The following is a 26,786-nucleotide window of genomic DNA, read 5'->3' as shown; positions in this document are numbered from 1 at the left end:
TTAATGAAACGTGATTAATCACGCGCTGTGGAGCCTTATTAAACTGAAGGCTTCATGCTTTAGTCTATTAATCACATCAGCACAGTAAACCCTTAACTGATGACTTCACGTCCACTCCGGAAGATAATAAAGGTTCGCTATATACTTGCTGTAATCCGGAAGGCGGTAATCCGTGCCATGCCGCGTGTCCCACGTGACCCAATTTAAATTTTTTTCTTCGTTTTTACTTCCCGGTTATGGCGGGCAGTGACCGAGGTAGGGGGAAGGGTGGCGGGGTGGCTGATAACTTTAGCAGTGTCTAAGATTCCCTCTCTCTACGCCAACCTGATGGCTTTAAATTCAGCTCATTTGGCACCACAAATTAGAATGCGTGATTATAGGTTCGGTTGTGTCGAACTCAGACGCCGGCTTAAATGCGCCACGCAGGCTTTGACGTTCAAAGTATAGTTTCAGTAATTCTTCTCGTTAGTCAAAAAATTATTATTATGAGCTCATGAAACTTCACGCCAGACACATCTTTCCTATTACGCGGCCACCGCAGCCAATTATTTAGAACGCAGACCATAACTTTATCAAGTAGAGCCCGATATGGAATGTAAGTTCTTTTCTATGCTACCTGTCTACTTCGCCATAATTCAGACACCGGCTGTAGATACCGAAATTGGGGTTGATTTTGTAACAAAAGAAACGTTGAGCATGCCTCCAACCCCCCTGGCGCTGAAGGCGTGCATGCTAGCCGACGTTGTTATTGAAGTTCGCTCTAACCTCCTCACAATAGAAAAGGCTGGACGTTTTTCTTGGCATTATATTGTGTGTATGCACGAACACACGCACCCACTAAAATGGCGCTGAAAATTTTTAAAGCATGAAATGCATACAGAGATATAATTCTCGCTAGCGAACAGTATAATAGACACCTTTAGCAGAACATGTACAGCTACAACCATCACTTATCGCACAGCGCGCACCATTAATGTGCATTCGCCGTTCGCTTTTAGGGCGCCAGATGGCGGCAGGTGCTGTTCAGCTGTGGGCACGCCGGCCCCAAGCCGGGGCCAATCAACGCATGCGCACTGGCCGCACCAGGTACGCGGTAAGTGGTAGCTGTAGTGGTAAGCGCTATCCCAAATGTATCCAGTATTACTAAGGTCTGGTTTTCTTACTTTCTAAGACTTTGAAATATCTTCAGTATATATGGTAATGAACAAGGGCAATATATAAAGTATGGCAGTATATATAGTAATGAAATTAGGTCAAGGTCCACTAAAAGCCCAACACAAAAGCAGCAGACAAAAAGAAGGAAGGCGTTATTCTCATTAAAATTGGAATGCTTTCGACGATAAAATCAGTAACAAAAGTGCGACAAACAGGGCAAATTTATTCTCCGTAGAAACTGAACTGCTGCTCTTTCGCCGCCAAGAGGATTCCCGTAAAGATTTCATTTAGTTGCCCACGAATGATTATAAAAATCTATAAAAAGAAAAAAAAACAGACAAATGGCCCCAAATGTCACGGATAAGGTAGACTGGCATCGATCATTTTTCCTCGATGTAGAAAAGAAGACACATTGGTAGCGAGGCGTCTTCCTATTAGTTTTCTACGTGTCTTGTTAAACGTATGTCTTCCTTTTTCTCCTTCCTATGAATGAATTCGTTCTGCCCATGCTGGGTGACAGTTCGACAGTTCCTGACAGGCAATTTTCCGGCCCCGAGATTCGTTCCCGAAGAAAAAAAAATGCTGTACGGATCAAGCTGATAAATTGGCCTGAACGAAGCGTGGCAAGCGTTTAAGCCCTCGAAATACGTGTATGCCTCTTTCCACTTAAATCTTCCTTCCCGGCGAACGAACGACGTGTGCTACCACATTTTTTTCTAGCGTTTTGCTGTGCTGCCCGAGACATCTGTAACTCTGTAAATTAGCGCCTTATGTGGCTGTTAAAACAAGCAGCAATAGAAGGACACTGACCATGTCCTATGAAAGTGATTTCTGCCTATAGTGGATCTGCGTGGCTTTTCAATTAGTGCTCCCGCGTGGTACTTAACATTGCAGTTCCTCAGCGAAAACATTGTTTCCTTCCGTATGCAAAAACAGCGTAGAATATAAGCACATAGAGAAATAAATGGCCGTGGGTGGCGCTGATGAACACTCTCAAGGTTAGGTTATTTGTAAACATAAATACCCCCGAAAGCAGAAGGTTTGACAGCCGTCGCCGTAGCTCAGAGGTAGAGCACCGGACGCGTAATTCGGAGGTCGTGGGTTCGGATCCCACCGGCGGCATGTGGTTGTTTTTTCTTCTGCTTTTCTAATCAATTAGCTTTAAGCGACATATTCAGTAATATTCTTACTTGATAAACACCACAAAAAAAATAAATAAATGAAAAAATCCCCTGTGCTCCTTGGTTTCTGTGGCTGTTGGCTTCTCTCATATTTATAACGAGCCCCTCATTCCCCTTCCCTTCTTTGCTTAATTGCTTAGCGAGGGTCTCGGTTCTGACAGCCTTGACACCATAGGAAGCATAAGAGGGTTCTCATACAGCTTCCATCCTCGCCGTTCGATGGCGTTCTACGTCACACCAGCGGTAACTCAGGACGTTCCACGTCCGCCGCTTACGAACGTGGGTGGCGCTGATGAACACTCTCAAGGTTAGGTTTTTTGGAAACATAAATACCCCCGAAAGCAGAAGGTTTGACAGCCGTCGCCGTAGCTCAGAGGTAGAGCACCGGACGCGTAATTCGGAGGTCGTGGGTTCGGATCCCGCCGGCGGCATGTGGTTGTTTTTTCTTCTGCTTTTCTAATCAGCCGCCGCGGTGGCTGAGTGGCTATGGTGCTCGGCTGCTGGCCCGAAAGACGCGGGTTCAATCCCGGCCGCGGCGGCTGAATTTCTTTGGAGGAAAAATTCGAGGCCCGTGTACTGTGCGATATCACTGCACGTTAAAGAACCCCAGGTGGTCGAAATTTCCGGAGCCCTCCACTACGGCGTCTCTCATAGCCTTAGTCGCTTTGGGACGTTAAACCCCATAAACCAACCAACCTTTTGTAATCAATTAGCTTGAAGCGACAACATATTCAGTAATATTCTTACTTGATCAACACCACAAAAAAATAAATAAATGAAAAAATCCCCTGTGCTGCTTGGTTTCTGTGGCTGTTGGCTTCTCTCATTCTGACGACGAGGTCATTTAAGAGTGCTTACCGAGCGCCAAAGCGGAGAAAACTAGGCTGCTACGTCAATCAACATCGTCGTACAAAGAGGAATGGGCAAAAAGTACACAACAGTGCTTTAACATTGGCTGTGTGGACGGACACGGCTATGTGTCTCAACATATTAAGCATTGCCGACTTAGGCCTTATACGTTCCAGAAGCTATACCTTGACTTTGTTCCTACGCATCTGTTACACACTATATAGCGTACACAACTCCTGCTTGAAACCCCTGCCAGAGAAGCCAAGGAGGAGCTACAAGACTAAGTTTATAAAATTTTTCCTTTCCCATCGTGAGCTTTTGTAGCAGAAAATACTCGAACTGGAATTTACCATTTAAATCAGTTCACACGTGTAGCCAAGGCTGTTTATTTCCTTGTCTAAGCGAATTTTGAAGTCCTAAAACAGTAGCAGTCGTCAATCTATCGAGAAAAAATGTGTTTAACGAATCTAGTTTTTTCTTAGTTTGATTAGCTGAGTTGTATGCATATTTTGAATTGACATTTGATGTGAATGGTTACTTGTTTTGAGGATGAATTCCCGTCTATCTCGGGATTTATTTGCTTTATGGTTGTTCATAACTTCAGTTTGGGAGTTGTTATTGCAGATAATGTTAAATGTATTCAAATTTACGCATCGTTTGCTTCTTGCATGGCATGTGCAGTGCAATTATACACAAACATAGCACCGGAATACATAAGCAAAGGGTAAGAAGGCCATAAAATAAATATAACAATGAGGCCACAAGAGCAAAGGAAATATTTATACACGAATAGTCATACACTCGTGAGAACTTACAGATGCATGAGGCGTAATTGACTGCTCGTGAAAGAAAAATGGATCTTAAACCCGTAACTAATTTTTGATAAGAAGAGTATCCAGCAGGTCATGGCTCTGCTGAAACTTACTGATGCAGCATTACAAGTGTCAAGGTATTTTCGCGAGACTGCGTGAGTTTTGGGCAACACTGTGTTTTGCGTGAAAGTTTTGCGAAGTTGCGCTTCTTTTCCTTACATTGCCTAAAGCATGTAGCCGTCACGTTACGTTTGCTCGAGGCGACGTTTTGGTCGACATCCTCTGCGCAGTACCAACAAGACGGAAATAAGAATTCACTTTCTTGATAACACTTTTTTTATTCACGCATTTGACTTCGCTCTTTTTTTTTCTTCTGTAATCCTCTTTCTTCTCTGTAATAAAAATTTCAGCTCTCTCAGCAGAGGTATGACTGTAGAATATATATAAAAACGTAGAGCACCGCTACCAGAACGACTTTGGACGCTGCGATATCGTAGCCTGCGTATGTTGCTGATCTTGATCAGCACCTGAGGCCTATTAATTGCAGCCACACCGATCATCTACAGGCGTTTTCTTTCTCGCGCCTTCGCGGCTCTTTTCAATGGTTGCCACTGTTTTTTTTTTCTTTCTGCAAAGCTGCAAAACTTTAAATGTGATGTTTTATAAATTCATCGTCTTCGTATAGCTTCATTGCGCGTATTGTCTGTAGATGCGAAGGTACAGCGCCTAATAAATCCCCATCGAGCTAACCTTTGTGTTTTGTGATGAAGAGCAACTTTCTGGCTCAGATTAGAAGGTAATATAGAATCAATCGTCTGTTTAGAAATGATGTATTCGACATTTACACAAAGACGACGAGTTGCCGGAGCAGTGAAGATAGAGGACATTGGCCAGAGTACATATCGCAACTCAATACACGAGACTATAGCCGAAGTAGAAAATAACGTGATTAATTGTTTGTAGGTATTATGAGAGGCGCTATGCATTTAAAATATACGTGGTGCTGGCAAATAAGTGAGCACTGACTGTAGCGAAAGTATATACAATGAATGCAATAAGTATATGTGATGAAAGCATGTCCCGTTTTTAACAGCAAAGTCACGCATAGTGTTTTTTTTTTGCAATATATGGACACACACATACAGATGAGAGAAATTTAATGACATTACTGTTTAAAAATAATCCTCAGATAATGCAAAGCGTTCTGGGAATTGAGATCGTCAGCTGTTGACTTTGCGAGGCTACCACCGTCGGTGCCACTTGTTTTTCGAAAGCAACCATACTTTCCTCAGTTGATCTTGCCACAAATAGCATGAAATTGATTCATACTAAACTGTGTAGACAGCATTTGATTTCCATATTTCCATACTTAAATATTATTAACCATGCGCTTACGATCACCCTATCACGCAGAGTGGCCGACTAAGTGCCCCCTCTCCTTCCCCCCCAGGTATTTTTGCAAAAACAGAAACAAGAGTACGACACGCACCAGCCAAGGACCTGGCTGCCACCTTCCGAGAAGATCAGGATGTGGTCCTTTCAACGTAATATGCGGCAACTCTCTTTTCTTGTACACGCTTATATAATTGAACTACCTCTACAGGAGCAGAATTGGCCACACTTCTTGCGGTGGTACAGTATATCTCACAACAATCACCTCAAAAATGGGCTGTTTTCTGTGATTCAAAAGCTGCCCTACAATGTCTTCAATCTGCCTTGAGACATAGCGACCATGAGCAACTTGTAGCGGAGATACGATATCTGCACCACCAGGCAATCGAACAAGATCATGAAATCACCTTCCGATGGGTACCAGGCCAAGCGGCATTGTTGGTAACGCCTTAGCTGACGATGGTGCTCGATCGGCTCACGAGACAACCAACACTGTCCGCATACCACTGACAAGAGCTGACGGAGCAAGGCACCTTTAACTGCTCGCCCGAAACCTGGCTGTAACGTCGCGGTCTGCCCCTGGAGGTTGGACACCCCGCTCACACCACTTCAACCTCTTGCTTCAACATCATATACCATTCGGCCTTTCCAGCGGTGATACTACGCTGTTGTGCCGCCTGTGGCTGGGAGTGGCGTTCACAAACGCCTATTCCCATCTCATCGCAATGGCAGACACTCCAGCGTGTGACCAGTGTGGTTGTGATGAAACGATCGGACACCTCCTCTGTGACTGCCCTCGTTTTGAGTGAGAGCGCGGTTTCCTAATTGTTACTCTGTACCGCTTGGACTCGCGTTCTTTAACAGAGTCCAACGTTCTGGGGCCTTGGACACATCCTTCCTCACGAAGGAAAGCGGTGAAAGCGCTCCTGAGATTTTTAAGGGACTCGGGGTTGTATTCCCGTCTATAATCTTTAAGTTTTCAGTGCGCGCCCTCTGTCCCCGTGACATGGTGGCCGCTGTACACTTAGAAAACTCATTTCATTGCCGCTCTTTTCCCTTATTTCCCCTTTTTTCCCCTCCCCAAGTGTAGGATAGCTAACTGGGCATCGCCTGATTAACCTCCCTGCCTTTCCGTCCGTTTGTCTCTCTCTCTCTCTCTCTCTCTACTCGTCAAGTACATTCGTCAGCACGCCTGTCTAGAGCGCTCAAGCGGTGTGCTGCGGAAGAAACAAACTGAAATATTCACTCAGCTCATGTGTTGCTGATACTGTGCAATTGCCACCACAAATTGTGCGTCTATGAAGCTCAGCTACTGAACAAGTATTGTGCAAGTACTGCAAGTACTTAACCCTCTACATGCAATTCTTGCGGCTCAACTCAACGGCAACCAGAAGGGCTGCAGTTTTCATTATTCAAGAAGCTCAGCATGAGTGGTCAGTGGTCACAGCAGTCGGCTGCCATCAATGCCGACAAGGCCCAGTTTTGCTCCCTGAGAGGGACTGGCTAGAGTGACAAATTGTGACTGCGCTCCTCCTCGCTCATTCTCCCTTTCCCTCATTAATCCTCTCATCCATCCTCCCCAGTGCAGGGTAGCCGACCGGAACACCCTTATGGTTAACGTCACTGCCTTCCCTCTTCCTCTTTATCTCGCTCTTTCTTTAACTGCTATATAGCTGCTTAAAAATTTCCCTTCCTTTGTGCGACAAGGCAGTGTTCGAGCCCTCTATACTGGCGTGCTGACTACTGTACACACAGTTGTTACATGATTTGCGACAAGTATGATATCTAAAATCATGCCTAAATATACAGTGCCGCTGACACAAGTGGATCCGGCGATGGTGGCCGTACCAGGGCAGAAACTAGAGGGCTCGAAATTCCTAGAATGTTTTACACAGTCATGTGACTTGCTTACCTAAGAGGCATGTTCAGGCGCCAGCAAATGCGAGACAGAGCCTGAGATTGCATTAAAACGCTTTACGGCCCTGGAATTGCCCACGTATAATGAATGAACGACACCTTTGCTAGTTTAACCTGGCAGAAACAAAGTTCGGAAAGTGAGTTGCCTGCTAGAAAGCCGCTATGTTCCTAATTCTTCCCTTACCGTGTTACTGCTGTAACAAGTCGTTCTTTACAACTTGCTCGCTCAAAAGCGCTCTCACTTTTTCCTTTTTTGGGCATTTATGTAGTCACGCCCTGCAGGAGTGGCGCTTACAGAAACAAGGCACGCATTCAAATTGCATGCACAGCCCTCGTACAACCTGCATACATGCACCGGTGTGGCAGCGCTGCACAGCGAACAGGCTGAAGGATGGCGCGACAAATCGGGTTGACCTAATGAATGTTAATAGCCGTTGCAGGCAGTACGTGGACATCAGTCCGAAGAAGGTCCCTCCGGTGTGGGTGTTTTATGCAGGAGCACGAGGTTGAGCGCTATGTCGTCGCGCCCTGACCGTCACCGTACTCGCAAAAAATTCAGACGCTGGTTACCCGTGTTGTTGTGAAGCCAATTTTGAGTGCCGCTGTTGTCTTCCGAGCTGCATCACGTCTCGGTTCCCACTACTTCGAGGATGACCTATCTTCCTCTTTATTACTCTGCTCCTAGCTTGTCCTTCAATCTGACTACTTTTCTTGGTTCGGAAGGTCATTTTTATTATCCTCGTCCAACAAGCCCAGAATGGGCGCTAGATTCCGTAGTGGCAATCTTAAGCGATAACTGGCGCTGCGGAAGGGACGAATTCTATAAATCGAGGATTAGTTTGGTGTGAGAGGCGAGGAGTGGGAGGAGCTAGACTAGGGAACTGGGAAGGAAAGGAAGAAGGGGGGGAGGGTTGGGGTGAGAAGCACGGAGAGTTAGTAATTTATTTTATTACCTAAACGATTACGGCGTTCTAAGCGCTGAAGTGGGTGCTTATATGTTCATTGTCCTTGGAAATTCCCCATTTATACAGACACAGTTGATAGAGCGGTTTCTCTATGGAAGTGAGGGGGGAGGCACATTTGTATCAGAGCCATCGGAAGTGCCTCCAGCTCACTGTTTCCAGCCTGCGCCGAAGTGTTCATAACGAATCGGCTCCCATGTGTTGATTTTACAGAGGTTTTGGCAGCAATCTGTCATCATCAACATCATTATCTGCCTAACTACGCCCACTGCAGGGCAAAGGCCTGTCTTCTATCTCTCCACTCAACCCTCTCTTTTGGGAGCCATATATACGGAGGAAAAATTTAGAAGCTTCCTCTTTGCCATCTTAAAAAAAATGAGGCTCCTGTGGCCGTGCTCACTCATCAAATATTCTTCGAAGCACAAGTACGGACGAAATTAGGCCTTTCCCCTGCTTGTTGAAATGACAGTTTCTAAATTTAGGCCCGCATGGAATGGAGACACTGGTGTGCTCAATTCTGAGCGACCATTAGCGCCCACCGCTGTTACCCAGTGACAATGGTGTTCGCTGCTGAGCGTAGTTATATAGGCGTCACGGTTTAAACCGAGTGGCGGCGAAATATTATAAATCGAATTTATCAGGAATAAATGCGGCTTTTGCTGCCGGACAAAGGTGAAAATAATGATAATAAGCCATAGAATGGACATTTACCAAAACAAAAATTTTCTTGCATGCGTGAACTTGAGGGAACGAAGCATTTAATGATTATTGCACCATTTTTGTTTTTGTCCTCGGGCAGGCTCGACAATGTGACCTTTACTGCGAAGACTGAAGAATAAACATTCACTGCATAAGGTTCTCTTCAAAGCGGCAGGTGCGCTGCGCCCCTACAGTGTCTTGAATGGACATTATTTTTGCCCTTCTATAGTCTCGGATAAGCAAGTAGCGTACTCATGATTTAGAGATCTACGGCTGCCCTGCAGAAAAAGGAGACGCGAAAATCACACGCGAGCTTCCTTGGTGGTACTGACTGTCTGGTTTTGCCCAGAGGAACATTATAATCTGCTTATGCAGTAATTTCAGCAGCTGCAACATATGATGTAAAGGTTTTTTGCTAAGTTCTTTCTCAATATAAATTCTGTTCTTTTGGAAGCGTTGTTTATTCCATCAGTACTTAAAAAGGGGTGCTTATATGTTCGAAAAACGGTTTGCTGAAATAACCAAACCCAGAATAAGCCGATCGATGATGCGGTCTCTGTGCCAAAGCAACACACGATGCAGCACTACAGGTAATACGTATACAGTACATTCAGTGCGGAGGAAGCAACTAGGTAAGTAAGGTCGGAACCGAGTGTTGGTCGCAGTAAGGGCAACACCATCACGGATATTCCGAAGTGCAACCTCCTCTATACGGGTTATACGGCTGGGGAGAGTTGCCGCGTATGGTGGGACTGGAACACGTGGGCAGTACCGGAGGTGCTCGTTTGGCACGGAGTCAGCGACAGCATCTGATTGAGAGAACGCTGAAATCATTTATTCGAGTAAACGAAGCAAATAGTAGGCGAATAAAATTTTGGCTACGCTTATTTTGCGACACGAACCTTCTTTCATTCCGTGTCTATATACATATATTTTACTGCTGATAGTTTTTTTTTGTCGTAATGAATCAGTAGAGTACTTTGTGTACGCAGCTTTGCAGCGTAAACAAACTGGGCAGCAAACGCTGCACTTTATTTGAGGGTGCTATCGAAGCGGCAATATTTCGAACCTAAAGGTGGTCACTTTAGTTTGCGCCGACGGATTCTCAAGACTGACGATAAAACCATGCAGCTCAGTATGGTCGTTGAAAGCTAAGCGAACCTAAATATCGAGCCACTTTTATGGTGTATGTAATCCTGAGCCATTTTTTTTTCGAACGGAGTCTTCTCAGCAGAAACCATTTCGATCGATATCAAAAACTACTTACTCTGCTATTCTTCATCTCTTGCTGAGTTCAAATTCCGCCTTGTTCTTTTCAGACAGGGCTTATAAAGAGCAGGCATCTTTTTGGGCAAAGTAAAAACTATTTTTAAGCGAGAAACGAGTCACGTGGAACGCGGCGCTGATGATTAAATAAAGTGCAGAAATTGAAGCGAGTGAGCACAGAAATTGGTAGCGGCAGAGGAAACGCAATGAGAGGCGCCCTCCGCGCCACTCGATCCAAAATTGAATTAACCGGAGCCTAAAACTAGGTCTGCCGTGTACAAGCCCAAGCGCCCATCAGCGAATGGATCTTGTCAATAAAGAACAGCTCCGTCGTTCACTTCGCAAGCTGCCCCTGCATAGTTGGGTGCAGTAACTCTCACTGCACCTTTCTTGAAGTATGCTCCGACTTTAATTTGTGTCAGCTAGTTACTAGTCCAACACGTATTACTCAGTCTAGCGCTAGTATCCTTGATCTAGTACTTGCCACACATCCGGACCTCGTTCAGTCACTTTCTCAGCTTCCTGGCTTGAGTGATCACTCCGTCATACATTTTAATATGCGGAATGATTCCCCTCGCAAGCAAGTAAGCACAAAATTTATTAGGGATTACGGAAGAGCGGACTATACATCTATTAACGCAGGACTGGCAGCATTTACAAGTGATTACTTTTCTGGATTTTCTGACAGATCAGTAGAAGAAAACTGGCTTGCTTTGAAATCAAAAATACTGGAGCTTACTAACCGATTTATTCCCCTACGTAGAATAAAAAACAGCTCCAATGCACCTTGGTTTACAGCGTCACTGAAGCGATTACTAAAAAAAAAAAAAAGCGTATCTTCCGGAAGGCCAAGTTATCCACGTGCGAAGAAAGATGGGAGGCTTATCATCGCGTGGCAGCAGCGTACAGAAACGCACTTTAAATCGCCAAACGCACATTTTTCGAACGCACATTGCCATCGATGCTTGCCTCAAATCCGCGCAAATTTTGGAATGTTGTCCGCGGTGATGACACTACGCAGATTGAATTACTCGCTGCTGATCAATCTGTCGTTCCTCCGGAAAGCTGTTGTACTGTTTTGAATGAAGTGTTTTCAGCGTCCTTTTTGAAAAACGTTCCCTCTACCCTTCCTATTGTGACTCAGATTGATCACCCATATATGGATCCTGTCATTTTAGATTGTACCGGTATATGCAAATTAATATCTGGAATTAAGCTTTCTTCCTCACCAGGCATCGATGATATTAGTCCGAAATTCCTGAAAAACACTGAAGCGCATTCTGCAGTATTGTTAACAAAACTATTTTCGCAGTCCTTGCAATGTGGTGAACTTCCGGAGGACTGGAAAGTGGGGAAGGTGGTTGCTTTGCACAAGTCAGGTGACGTTCATTCTCCTACCAATTACAGACCGATCTCACTAACAAGCATTCCCTGCAAGCTACTGGAACATGTAATTTATAGCCATATAGTAACTTTTCTTGAGAGTAACTCTTTTTTCAGTATTCATCAACACGGTTTTCGAAAGAACTATTCATGTGAAACTCAACTTTTAGCCTTTACAAATGACTTGTTTTCAGCTCTTGATTCTAACTTAGTTATTGACTGCATTTTCATTGATTTCGCCAAGGCTTTCGATACTGTTTGCCATAGTTTACTACTTCTGAAACTAAGCAGACTTAACATTGATCCGAACGTCTTAAAATGGATTGAATGCTTCTTGTCTAACCGCACACAATTTGTAACTGCTAACGGCCATAGCTCTGATCCTTGCGGTGTAGCCTCTGGTGTTCCACAGGGATCAGTGCTGGGGCCGTTGCTCTTTCTAATTTATATTAATGACTTACCTACTAACATTTCTTCTTCCATAAAACTCTTTGCTGATGATTGTGTTATTTACCGTCAAATTAAAAGCTGTGCTGACCGCCTTACTCTCCAGTCGGACCTTAATCAGATTTCCTCTTGGTGTAACACTTGGCTAATGAAGCTGAATGTAAGTAAATGCAAGTTTATGAGAATTTCCCGCCACTCACCTACACAAGTTTCCTGTGATTATTCACTATGTAATACTCCTTTAACCCATATTTCCACATACAAGTACCTTGGTGTGCATATTTGCAGTAACCTTTCCTGGCAAGCTCACGTGGACTATGTCACAAGTTACGCTAACCGTACTCTCGGTTACTTACGACGCAACTTTTCTATGGCGCCCACTAACTTGAAACTTATACTGTACAAAACATTAGTCAGGCCAAAACTTGAATATGCGTCGTCTGTATGGGACCCTCCTCTTAACTCACTAATTCTGAAAATCGAAGCCATTCAAAATCGGGCTGTCCGTTTCATTTTCTCTAACTATCATAGAACTGCAAGTGTAACTCAAATGAAAGCAAATTTAAACTTACCGGATCTTTCAATTCGTCGAAAAATTTCCCGTCTATGCCTATTTCACAAAATCTACCATTCAAACCATCATCTCAGAGATACGTTGCTTGTACCACCATCTTACATTTCATCCCGCAGCGACCACTAGTTCAAAGCTGGCGTACCCAGCAGTCGCACCAACTTACACTTCGCCTCTTTTATCCCCAAGACTGCTAAGGAATGGAACCACCTTCCCGCTTCCATCGCCTCCATTACAAACGCCGACTTGTTTAAAAACGCTGTAATTGATTTTACATTGTAGTGCTGCGTTACCTGTTCTGTTTTTGTTGTATACCACCCACTCCTCTCTGTAATGCTTCGGCCCTGAGAGTAAATAAATAAATAAATAAATAAATAAATAAATAAATAAATAAATAAATAAATAAATAAATAAATAAATAAATAAATAAATAAATAAATAAATAAATAAATAAATAAATAAATAAATAAATAAATAAATAAATAAATAAATAAATAAATAAATAAATAAATAAATAAATAAATAAATAAATAAATAAAACTAGGTGCATCAAACACCGCCTCACTTTGCACCTGGCTCTGCCCTTTAACCGGCTATCCATGATGAAGTTTATATGTTTCGAATTAGTGACGCTCCAGCATACAAACAAAAGGCTAAGCTCTGATTAAACAGCACTTGAGAATGATTTGCTAGGCGCCAGTCAAGAGCGTAATAACTTATGAAACGTGCAGCGCCTCTTGTGGGGAAATATAAAAGAGGCCGCAAACGCGTGGTTGTGGCACTCGCTCTCTCTTCTCATATGGGCAGTAAAAAACCCAAAATAAGTGAAACATCATTTGGGAAAAAACATCGAACTGCACGCAACATTTCGCTGGTAAGTACGGGCAGAGTGAAAGCTGAACGTACACAAAAGAAAGTGGTAAAAAAAAACAGATCCAAAGAAACAGGAAAATAGCGCACTTCATACACATAATGATACGCCGTGCAAGGAAGTGTATCAGTAGAGGAATATAGTATTATGTTTATCATTTTAGAAGCCATGAGCATGAACTGATCGCGTGTGTGATGACGACCTCTACTCTGAGTTTCAGAGGCCTGAATACAGCTCGCATCGCGGTCCCGTAACAAAAACAGTTCAGAGATGAGAAAAAAGGAAAGAAATAAAATTCGCTCTTTTAACGCCGCAACACGTAAGAATTTTGCTCTCTGCCTTTGGGACTTCAATATTGAAGTAATAAGTCATTGGCATTCAGACATGCGCAGCTATAGGGCTGAAGAGGAAAGCGGCACAGAACTCTCAGAAGCTTCGTGGTTGAAGAACCATTTGTCCTGGTCGGTCAGTTGAACCTGGGACCACGACCTGTCTGCAGTTGTCGTACGAACTAAGCTACAGGGCGAGGCTCTAATGATCAGCAACTCGAAGGGGGAACACGGTTAGTCCCAATAATATAGGAGAAACTGGGGAGGCATAGTAAATGTGTAATAAAAAGTAATTACGCGCTACCATCCACTCTCAGTAGCCATACACTCGCTATAAGGCTGCTAGCATTTCTTTTAATTTGGCGTCTTTGCGTTCACGCACTCTTCTTTCGTTATACCGCTACTATCATATGTGCATGATGCTGAGCAAGGTGTTAGTAGGCACGATTATACTAACAAATAGCACGGTGCTGTAAACACAGTACACCACCACACCCTGCCCTCCCCAGTCTCTTTCAAAACGAAGGAAGGAAGAAAGGGAAAACTTTATTTTACTGTAGTCGTTTTTCCTGCGGTTTGGGAGCATCTTCAGAGACGTTTTCTCCTTGATTCTATCCCCAGGAGTCTTCTCTGTCGAAGTCGTCCGCTTCTAATCAATGGTCGGTTGCCCTTAGTCCAGGGCTCCGCTGGCCACTGCCACCCGTTGAGTTCGCTGTACCAGACCTTGTTGGTCTTCACAGCGGTCGCTGGACAGCAGAGTCTCCCATTGCTGCGCACTCGGGTTTTGTATTTTGGGGACCACGTCTATGTTTTGGCAGGCCCATGTGATGTGATAGAGAGTAGGTTTTTCGTCGCACCAGGGACATTTGTCCGCGTATATCGTAGGGTGCATTTTGTTTAGTATATGTAGGTTTGGGAAAGAGCCTGTTTGTAATTGTCTCCAAGTGACAGCTTCCTCTTTGCTAAGATATTTGTGCGGTGGGGGATATCACATTCTTCTGCCTCTATAGTTTTGTAGTATAAACATTTTGCTGTGCAGTGCACAAAACCTTTATTTACAGAACGTGAACATTGTTTTTTTTTTTAACTGCCAACGGAGTGTTCCTACGAAGCGAAATCTGCAGAATCTCCAACTCGATCAAAAGGAAGAGAAGGTGTATTTGTGCGAGTTTGGAAACCGTTCAGGGCATTTTGCTTTCACACTATGCAGCGAAGAAGGAACACTGTTTATTACGACTTTATAAAGTACTTGTAACTGGGATGAGCATTTCTTTATTTAAAATATATCTTTTTCTTAGAGACAATGCAGTTTTATCCACTTCAAAAGTAGAGAACTATATGGAAACATGACAATATAAGCTAAATGGAGTCCTAGGGCTTCTTTTTGTAGCCTGGCTTGGGGAAGATATCTTGTACTGTACGGCTGAAGCACATATTTATCCCCAACTAGCCATTTATATCATAATTACTACATAACTAGACATCCCAATACATATTCAGTAAAATTAGTCGAATTATGCCTTCTCTTATAACCATATTTACTCGATTGTAACAAACTCCCAATAGTAACATGCACTCGTTTTTCACGATGAGAAAAAGAAAAATGTGACATGTTTTGTGCCATTAAGCCTGAGGACATCATCATCATCATCGTAACGCGCACAAGATTTTCTTGATTCACTCACTAAAGCAAGCAAACACGTGACGTGCGCGCAGTTTCGGTGCACTGGGAGGACCACCCGAATGTAAGCGCAAGAAGCGAGCAGAGGCGCCAATCAGCGTCCTGACCGCTGCGCAGTCGCCGCACTATAGCTTTTTACAACCGAGCAACGGTTGTTCCTTTTTAGACGACTGTCAAATAAAATTCTCTTCATAGCAGCTGTGTTCAGTTGGCTGACTAAATCGCGGCCGATAGCAGCGAGGACTTCGTGCCAGCTTCATTTTTTAATCAGGAATTATTCAATCAGTCAGCCGCCGTTCGCGAAAGGCTGGCACGAAGCTCAGGTAAGCGAAACCAAAGCTAAGTGGTCGGACTGTTACGGCTTCCGTTGCGCCCAAGTCAGAGGTCTGCGAGAAACGGTGCAACATGCAATTTCGCTTTGCGCAGGTCTATTTTAAAGATCTCTTGCTGTGCCAGTCGTATCCGGACAAGGTGTCCCTTCCTCAAGCCGCTCCACTTCATCATCATCATCATCATCAGCCTGACTACGCCCACTGCAGGGCAAAGGCCTTTCCCACGTCTCCCACATGTGCGCCAGCCGAAATGGCGCCGAGTGTTCGAATTATCCGGATTTCTAATTAACGGAGGTCGAAATAGCGAGCTTTATGTGTATTGATGCACAAGAAGTACTAAGCCACCATTTTGTGATGCCTATAACAATCTAGTGCTGCTGACGTAACTCTATTTTTGTTACTATATTCTCACGTACGGAAAACATAGCGCAGAAACACGAGGACTAAGCATAGACAAACTCAAGGACGAGCGATTCTGACGAGCATGTCCTTTTTAGACGAGTTTTTCCGGGAAAAATGTGGGCATTAAAATCGATTAAGTACGGTAAGCAAAGAAGCACGCCGCGATTACCGGTCTCTCACATTTTCTCACTGCGGCTGGGTAATAAACTACCGCCACCAGTAGACATTTACAGCGGTTGTTGATGAGTCCTGTACATGTAGGAGGGTCACGGAGCGTTGTGCTTGCTATAATGCTCATAACACAGCTATTCTTCTGAACCTGTTGGTGATTTTCTTTAGTATGATCAACTTACAGACTCTGTCATGAAATATATAAAGTTTGCAAAGCGGGTTCATTTTTTCACTGTGAATTTAGTGCGCACCTGTGATGCAATGCATAAGCGTGTAACTGATAATCGTAGCATTAATTATTTTTCTTATTTATTGAACATTTTTACTGGTCACTTAACCGCAGTCTAGGTGTGCGTATAAACGCGCATTGTTTCAATAATTCCACATTCTTGAGTCACAATTTTGATAAAAGGGTAACCATGCGCTATTATTTGCTAAAATCAAACAAAAACATTGACAGCTAGTAAACTGAAAAATAAGATGCGATTAGAGAAGCAAAGCGGCAGAATTTGGTGATAGAATTCCTACGGCTGGAAATTCCGCAAAGCTGCGAATTTTTCTTTAAAAATGAGTTGTACTTGCCAAGCCTCCCATTTCAGGTGTATGTGGTAAGGTTAAGGATTAATTTTGGCCGCATGGAACATTTTAATAACCTTACAATATTTCGCATCAGTTAGAATGCTTTCAACACATCCAAGACTACTAAAACCCAATACACTGTATCCAGAGCCTAAGTGCTGCATTCTGCAAAAGGAGCTGTTCCTGGAGGAAGCGGTAAGGCTGCGAGGAAATATGTAGTCGATGTGGTCGCAATAAACTTAACATCTGAGGACCATAGCAGAACGATATGACTTAAAACAAACTTTTGCCAGAAGCATGTGAATTGAGTTCCAAGGATGGTTACACTGCCAAGATAAGGGAGCCCTTAAAACATGAATACTGACATCTACACGGATAAATGGTTTCCGTTCTGGAACCACTCGAAGCTAGCGAAAAGCAGCTCTGCAAGCTACAACCGCGTCCCCGCCCGTGCATCCACCCAAACGATTGCCACCCTTCACATAACCCCTACTGCCACTTCGGAGGAGGCCGAAGAGGCCGCCATTGCCCTGGCCATCACCCGCAGGGAGGCCCGATATATTCTATCCGACTCTAAAACTGCCATACTAAATTTTGCTCGCGGGAGAGTACGCGTCCCTGCATTTCGCATACTGAACTCCCTCGCCGCACACCCACCCCGCCACATGGAGTTGATATGGGTGCCTGCCCACTCCGGGAATCCCGGAAATGAGGCCGCCAACGCTTCAGCCCGAGGTTCTCTCAACCGGGCACCGGCGGCCTCCGACCTGGGGTTCTCGCGGGAGCGCATGCACCCACTCTCTCCCCGGGCTATCTCCCTGTCCTTGGAAGGGTACTCCCAATCAGACAATCTGGCCATTACATTCAAACAAATCACCGATTACTACAAGGAGGAGCACCGGCGCTACCCGGCCCCTTGTAAGGGTCTGGATCGCGCTGACGAGCGCCTCCTCATCAAAATTCTTACTAACACTGTACTGTGCCCGGCGGTGCTTAAACATTTCAATACATCCTTTGATGGCGCGTGCCAGTTCTGTGGGGAGGTGGCTGACACCTTCCACATGGTTTGGGCGTGTCAGTCAAACCCATCTATCCCCCCCAACCCCAACCCCACCAGAGAGGACTGGGAGGCGGCCCTGCTGGGCTGTCAGGACCTAAAGACCCAAAAGGCCTTGGTTCACTGGACGCGGGCGGCGTTGCTTGCCAATGGGGCCCCGGAATAGGGGCTCCACCTAGTATTGTTAGGGGAAAGGGCCAATAGGGCCTACCCCAATCACCTCTGTGTAAATATTTATTGCATTATATGTTTTTCACCACCACCATTCAGTGAAATGACGCTGGCTTGCAAAGCCGAGCGTCGGCTCTACCCTCCACCCCATCCCTCCCTCGACCATTATCATCAGACACTTTGGAGGCGGCTTCAAACACGCACCTTACCTTCCCCTTATATACGCTTGCGATATCACCAAGTCCACACAAACCCCTCCTGTACCCTCTGCCAACACCCCAAAGCCACTCTAGACCATATCCTTTTCCTCTGCCCGGCGGATCCTCCCCCGCGGGGCCTGGAGCACCTTACCACTTGGGAGGCATGGGAGACTCTACTGCGTTCTGAGGAGCCGGCTAAGCAAGCCATCGCCACCGGCCAGGCTGCCAGCGTCATGAGCCTCCGGGACATGAACGTTTGAGTGCAGTGGGGCCGTGCGGGGGCCCACGGACCTGTGTGTCCCAAACTCCCCTATTGCAAATAAAGTTTTCACAACCACCAGCTCTGCAAGCCGCATTGCCACCCCCCCCCCCCCCTCCCCACCACAGATCATTATAGAGTCTCGACCATTCTTGGAAATTTCGTTTTCTCTGAGCACCGTTATGTTTATTTTTCTACTGTGAATATTCTGAAGGTGAACGAATGATGGAGCGAGTGATTCAAATTCGGACAACGGGATTTAATAACTGTTGCTACGCAAACCATTAGTTACGATGACGTCGTTATGAGCATCCAGACGTCTTTCATAGCACGGGTCTGCATTAGGCAAAACTCATGTCGTTAGTAAATGGCACGTGTATTTTTAGACATTCAGTATCGAACATTCACGCAATGTTTTATATTGCAATATAGATTAGTTTTTGATTTCGCTTGAAGAGAAATTACATTGCACGCAGTTGTGCGAATTCCTGGATGAACAGAAATGCTGAAGTGAATTTATTAAGCAACGATGTCAGAACAGAGACAATAAAAAGCACTTACATCTTAACAAGAAACGTAAAATGAATAGTAGTTTCTGGTTACTAAAAATGGAGTCTCTAAGGTGAGTGTGTAATCACGCAACCACTGCTTTTCATCCTTAAAATTGAACTTCCCCTTTGTTTCTTTTTTTTTTAGACAATGTAATGTCTGATTTTTTTCAAGTGTAAAAACATTTTTCTTGTTCTTTTACGCATAAAAAAAACGTTTTTTTTCTGTTATTATGCCCCTACAAACCCCCTATAACCACCCTATAACTTCTGTCTTTTTCCTTCGCCGTCCAAGCTATCCATGGCCGTGTGGAACGTGGGTTCGTTTTCTCGGCGGCGTCGCTATTCCTAAATTTAGTTTTTGAGCCCCTCAGTGCTCTTGTTCCCGCTTTTTAGCACACCTAATCACTCTACAAGTGTTTTGTGATGAGCTCGATAACATTTCGCAAATGAAAGGTTAACGAAAAGGTTGAATCTCAAAACTCCGACACTGCTAGACTGCCGCAGCTGTACAGTTCGTCCGAGTTAAGCAACATGTGCGGAGAATTAGCAGTACGGCGCTGATTCTATTCCCATCACACCAACATCCGCTTGTGTGCCTTAGTTCAACATACAAACGCAGAAAACCCTGCATATCTGGTAGCCACCGCTATCGCTTCAAATTTTTTCAGTTGGTACGTACCACCAAGCCCAATTCACGGCATTTAGCGCTAGCTCGTTATATTCTGTGCTTATTTAAATAAACAGCGACACGCGTCTTACTGTGCAAAGCAACTTGAGATAAGCCATCGAAACATGCGCGTGAATTATTTTAAAATAGATTAAGATCATTCTTATCCTCGTTCTAAACAAAACGTGCGTATGCTTTTACTTGTGCGAACTATATGTACAAGACGTTGTTCCTTGCTATGCTTATTTCCAGTGCTTGGCCCTCTCGCGATAATCTCCATCGCGCTTCGTGCTGGATTTATGCATGAAAGGAAACGTTAACGCAGGCATTATTTTCAGGGATTACGCGACATTTGTATTGAAGGTACTCCTCATTACGCCGACAGCACGCCGGTACCAAAAAGCGGTGACGCGGAAAACAATGTTTCGGCGACCTTTCACTTGTTCAAAACCCCGCTGGCCACCAGCGTGAGGGCATTGATGGCTTCACGCGGATCAGCGAAAACTGCAGCACTTTGTGCTGAAAATCGCTGCACGTGGTTGGTACGGTGAGAAGAGGCATGGTCCCAGACGCTGCATTATGCTAAAGAAGGACGAAGAATGGTTTATGAAAGTTAATCAGGCCCTAAACGAAAACTGAGTACAAATAAAATATGCCTGAGTTAGACTGTAACGCGTTCGGATGAAATAGAGACATACCTCATTAAAAACTTTGCTTGTTTAAGCAAGAAAGACCAAAAAACAAAATACAAATATTTTGCCATCACCAGCCGATTACGCGCCTAAAATGCGTGTGTCGACATCGATATTGTCAGTGGACAACGAAGAAGACAGTGCTGGGCTCGTGCACGGAGCGCGAAGAGGACGAAGTGTTATCTGTGCGCCGTTGGCCGGCAGTGGTTCGATTGAGCTGCTGTGAGCTGCTGTCAGCATCCTTCAGTGACTACTCCTTGTGTGCCTACATTTACGTAACATCTCTTGGTGGAGGTGCTGGGTACGAGCCGCCATGCCGCTGACCCGACGAGCCGACGAGCCGACGAGCCGACGAGCCGACGAGCCGACGAGCCGACGAGCCGATCCGTCGAGATAGCTACCGACGCGCCTGCCACGCCAACTGTCGTCCTAGCCCACCCTCGAGACCCGGGCACATTCTGCGGTACCGATGGCGTGGACGTCGAAGACTGGCTCTCGCTGTACGAGCGTGTGAGCACACACAACCGGTGGGATCCCACGATGAAGTTGGCCAACGTCATTTTCTACTTGACGGGCACTGCAAGGGTCTGGTTCGAGACACACGAGGAAGAACTGACCAGTTGGGACCTGTGCAAGCAGAAGCTCACCGAATTGTTCGGTAAGCCATTCGGACGTCAGCTGGCTGCGAAGAAGGAGCTTGCATGCCGCGCACAATCCTCAACAGAGTCATATGTGTCTTATATTCAGGACATTTTAGCCCTCTGCATGAAAGTTGATTCCGCCATGTCAGAGAGTGACAAAGTAGGTCACGTTCTGAAAGGAATTGCAGACGACGCCTTTAACTTGCTGGTGTACAAGGACTGTGGAACGGTTGACGCCATCTTAAAAGAATGCCGCCGCTTTGAACAAGCGAAAAGCCGCCGTATTTCCCCTCAGTTCACGCGGTTGCCGAACACGGCGGCAACGTCGTCCTGCGTAGACTCATCCCAACCGTGCTCCCTGCCAACATCCGACAGCCTGACACGACTTGTACGCCGAGAACTAGAGGCAGTGTCTCCCACAATTTCCCAATTATCGGTACCGGACAGTGCCCCTGCAGTATCCCTTATACAGGCTGTTGTCCGACAAGAATTCGCCAATCTCGGGATCCGACCTGTATGCTCCATTAGTTGCCCAGATGCTCGCAATGTGTCTCCCGTGCTCGGTGCCCGACATCCGTACCACACTCGCCGCAGCCGCGAACCCTTTCATCGCGTCGGACTAGACCTCCTCGGACCTTTTCCTACGTCCAGTTCCGGCAACCGTTGGATCGCCGTCGCGACTGACTACGCCACTCGGTACGCTAACACACATGCCTTACCAACCAGTTGCGCCACCGATGTCGCCGATTTCCTGTTGCAAAATGTCATCCTTCATCACGGTGCCCCACGCCAATTGCTGACGGACCGCGGCCGCTACTTTTTGTCCCGGGTTGTTGACGACATACTCCGGTCCTGTTCCACGCAGCATAAACTCACTACAGCGTACCATCCTTATACGAACGGGCTTACCGAGCGCCTGAATAGGACCCTCACTGACATGCTATCCATGTACGTCGCACCCGACCATCGTGATTGGGACATTGCCTTGCCCTATGTAACATTTGCTTATAATTCATCGCGGCATGACACCACGGGCTATTCGCCTTTCTATCTTTTGTATGGCCGGCATCCTGCGTTGCCACTGGATACACTCCTGCCGCTTTCTTCGGCCTCGACCACGGAGTACGCACGTGACGCCATCGCTCAAGCAACCTCGGCCCGCGAAATCGCCCGCGACCGTCTCACCGCCTCCCAGGCCTACCAGAAGTCAGTTTACGACCGCCGACATCGCCCAGTCCACTACACGCCAGGATCACTCGTCCTCGTTTGGTATCCCTCTCGCCGTGTCGGCCTTTCAGAAAAACTCCTACATCAGTATAAGGGCCCTTATCACGTGCTCCGTCAGGTGACCGACGTGACTTATGAGATTGCCCCCCTCGACCCTCCGTCGTCATCCACCCCCCTACCACTGACGTTGTTCACGTGGTTCGCCTCAAGCCATACCGTGCACCTGCTCCGTCTTCCACTTAGCATCGGGACGATGCTTTCGCCGCCGGGAGTTGTGTCAGTGGACAACGAAGAAGACAGTGCTGGGCTCGTGCACGGAGCGCGAAGAGGACGAAGTGTGTTCTGTGCGCCGTTGGCCGGCAGTAGTTCGATTGAGCTGCTGTGAGCTGCTGTCAGCATCCCTCAGTGACTACTCCTTGTGTGCCTACATTTGCGTAACAATATTTAAGGCGAAAGCCTTTAATGGCTCATACTGTCGTCCGTTGACAAAGCGTGTCACACGCGCTTAACTCGGGAACTAAAAAATATAGAAGAAAACCAATGGTTGCTGCAGATAGGGGAGGAAAAAATGAACCAAGAAGCCATGTTTCATGACTGTGGATTAATTAGTTATTTAATTATAGGCAAAATTGTGCAAATTGCTTCGAAATAGCGCGGACGTCGATATAGCCACGGGAACGGTGTGGCGTCATATCCACTGGAAGTCGTCACGGCATAGTGAAAATTGTCACAGAATGGTCGGAAAAACGTAAGATTTGTGTCAAATTAGATGGAAAAATATGTAATTAAGCGTAATTAACACTTAAGATCCCTGAAAGATGTATCATTTCGGTATCGAAATATCAACGGGAGCGGTGTGACGTCACATCCACCGGAAGTCGTCACGGCATATTGTCCTCGGCTTCCGCCTCTCAACACTTAATTTGCCAAAGTGTCCCCACAATTTTTGGCCCCCTGTTTGAGAGGCTTCGCTAAACCACAGTTTACTTCAGAACAGTGACAACGTGTTCTTTTCGGTAAGGACTCCACGAGTTTGAACTGACTGCCGGGCTGATTCGTGCATTCAATTTCCTCGCTGAAAAAAGTGTCTTTTGCTGACTGACAAACATCAACATAACGATTAGGAGCCAGATAATCAATTTTTATTCAGAACATTAACGGAATGTAGTTGTCCTCAAGGTCACCTAAAAGAAAGGCTGAAAAAAAAAATAAAGCCGGTTTTTCAGGGCATCACACAGAACCTGATATCTAAGCAACCTGCCTTGGTTAAAATATGCATACAGATAAAACATGCGTGCATTTCAAAGGCGCCAGCTATTTTGACGTATACAACTACAGCGAGAGGCCAGGATCTGCAAAGTAGGCCATAAGTTGCAAGGAATTTCATCTATTATTTCACTCCCTCCACTAACTTCTCTTAGGCTATGTCATTTGTATGGTCGTCCTGTTTCTTTTCTTTTATTGTCAACTACATATATCTGGCAATCCCCGAAACACGCAAACATGTGAAACCGGATGGTAGTGCAGAAATAAATAAAGGCAAAGCTTTTTGCTCAAACGTAGGAGTCCTCAATCTGAAAATTCATGAATAAATAAGGACAGATACACCAAAAAGGCCAACAAAAAGCTCAGAATTCAAATAATTCTCGCACACCATCGAACGAACTCACGGAAACCCACAGCTTTTGCGCCGGATGCTGCAGAAGAGTACAAAAACTGCGGAAACTCCCCCCCCCCCAAAAAAAAAACCAAAAACAAAAAAATAAATAAGGAGATACTGGGCAAGAGCAACAAAAAAAAAAACGTCATATGGTTCAGATCGCAACAGAGGCGTGCAATAATAAGATGCGAAAGAAGCAGTTAGAATCTTCTCGAAGGGCTGAAAGAAAAAAGAGCATAAAGTGAAGTACATGCAGTTTTTCCTCTAAGGATATGTCTTATAAAAAAGTATCAGAGCAAAAGAAATGAGACACGTAAACAAAATCTAGAGAACGAAAGCTCTACGCGCCATGATTCACCCAGCTTTCACTCCTTGGTGCCTCCAGGAAGAGTTTATTGCATGATGTGCTTTGGAGACTGTGAGTGGAAGCCCTGTGTCACTTCTAGAGTTTCTTTTTACATGTCTGTGTGCCGTCTCACAAACAGCGATAGACGTTGAGGTCCTGGCGTGATCCCAGTTTCCCTATAGCGCTATACCGCATCTAGTGACACGGGTTGACGCAAGACGTCAAGAGTGTAGGACGTGCAATGGAAGCTCCAGTGATTCAGGGAAGTCGGAGGAGGGTCTGATTCGTGGTCCAAAGTGTAAGAGGAGAGGGCAGGCACAATCACGCGCAGTAGCCACTCAAAGAACAAAATATACGACGCTGACTCAACCATCCCCGTTTCATCTCAGGCTCGACTGGCCCCGAATATTGGCAGCCGAGTGATCCGACGACTCTGGTAACAAGAGTATCCTAAGGAGAAAAAATAGCCAGAGTGTCGGAACCCAGGCTCTGGAGGCCGCTAGAAAAAAAAAGAATCAGAAACACGGCTCAGCGGAACACAGCCGGATACACAAGACGCGCATGAAACCGGTTCTTCTATTAGAGTTACCAAGAACAAAAATTTCACATTTCATCATGCCGTGCTGTTTGCAAACCATCATTACTTTGCTTGTTATTGCTTTAGTTGCCTACATTCCTCTTATTTTTTTTCGTAATTTTAACCTCGAACGCACCCCCTTCAGTTATTCGTCATGTCAGATGCATCATTTCAGGCTGCCATCAGAGGCAGTTGGGCGTCAGATGTCAATAACAGAAAGTGCTTAAGTGGTTAAGTCTCGTTTAGGCAAAGATCGGTGAGATATTGACACTGCTTGCACAACGGCCTTAACTCCGCCTATTTTTCATATTATCTTACTTCTAAGTCACTTGAAGTGTCGTATTATTTAGAGCCTCTGATTGCCAAGGTAGGCAGCTGACTTTAACGAAGAAAACAAAGAATGTGGAGCCATCGAGGCTGGACAATACTGGTACTAAGAGGCTCATTACACAGACCTGTTAGTTAGTGACCAGGGCAACATCGTTAGAAACCACAAATTTTCTGCAACCATAACATAAGTATTTTTGGAAGCGTACTTCGATTACTCATGGCTAAGCCGCAGATAATGTGACGCAAGAAAAAGAAGGGAACTAAAGCCAGCGATGGTGGCTCACCAGACTCACCAGCACAATACAGAAGCGGAAAGAGAGGAGGGTGGGAGGCAGGGAATGGCGGCAATACTACGTCTATCGCTCTTTAGTTCAGTAACTTGAGCTTAGGTTAAAGCTCAGGATAAAGATTACTACATTTACGAAGAAATATCGTTAAGGACACAATGAATGGCAGTGCAGAGACGCAGACTGATTTCAAAGAGCATCATTGCTCCGATTTATAGTGTCAGAGAAGTCAGTGGACAGTCCTAGCAGATTATCGGTGCTTATCTATGCCGAGAGCAGCATATAAGTAGCCAAGATCATGCGGCTCCTCATTTGGTGCTCTGGCAGCTGCCGGAGTATTGAAATGAGGGCCCCAACCATGTAGAGCAGCATCATCTCTCTCCTTAAGGTGAATATTCTCACTCACTCACTCACTCACTCACTCACTCACTCACTCACTCACTCACTCACTCACTCACTCACTCACTCACTCACTCACTCACTCACTCACTCACTCACTCACTCACTCACTCACTCACTCACTCACTCACTCACTCACTCACTCACTCACTCACTCACTCACTCACTCACTCACTCACTCACTCACTCACTCACTCACTCACTCACTCACTCACTCACTCACTCACTCACTCACTCACTCACTCACTCACTCACTTGCTCACAAACAATTTTTATAAAAGCGTTTGAAATAAAACGCTGAGTAGTGTACGTATTAGAAATCGCAGTCCATTCATTAAGGCATTTGACGAATTTTTGTGAGATGCAAATTTACTTTTTCCGTGCAGTGCTAGCCGATAGGCCTTAAAAGGGGCCTTTATTCTGCCCATCTAAACGACGACTTGGTAAGACAAAGCCAAAATTGTTGAAACGTAAATTTCATGCATTGTATTTTTTAAAACGGAGTATCAAAACTATATCAATAAACAGAAAGGGAGCTGACTTACATTATAATCCTTGCAATACTCGTTGACATGACGTTGACTATTGGCTTCCGTCATGCTTGCCTACTCGGTTAGCCACGCAATTTCGAAGACCGCCACGCGCTCATACTCTGTCGTTTAGAGTGTCCCCCACCGTGTTTGGTAGTTGGACGTTTCGATCGTCTCTAAAAAGAAACACAAT

The 26,786-nt window shown here is 45.3% G+C and overlaps 1 protein-coding gene across 1 annotated transcript in view; it reads left to right on the top strand.

Annotated features, from left to right (window-relative positions):
* Nucleotides 1-236: 236 nt before the first annotated feature.
* Nucleotides 237-26,786, top strand: part of LOC149371352 (uncharacterized) — a 184,191-nt gene continuing 157,641 nt past the window's right edge. Inside the window, exons 1-3 of the mRNA XM_089579904.1 lie at nt 237-255; nt 999-1,093; nt 20,891-21,899. Of these exons, the coding sequence (XP_089436030.1) occupies nt 237-255; nt 999-1,093; nt 20,891-21,899 (1,123 nt within the window). The remainder of the gene's footprint in view (nt 256-998; nt 1,094-20,890; nt 21,900-26,786) is intronic.

The sequence above is a fragment of the Amblyomma mixtum genome, chromosome 1 (assembly GCF_055824585.1).
Source record: "Amblyomma mixtum isolate Tamu chromosome 1, ASM5582458v1, whole genome shotgun sequence".
NCBI classification, from domain to species: Eukaryota; Metazoa; Arthropoda; class Arachnida; order Ixodida; family Ixodidae; genus Amblyomma; species Amblyomma mixtum.
Note: the sequence above shows the minus strand (reverse complement) of the source record. Positions and strands in the feature narration are given on the sequence as shown.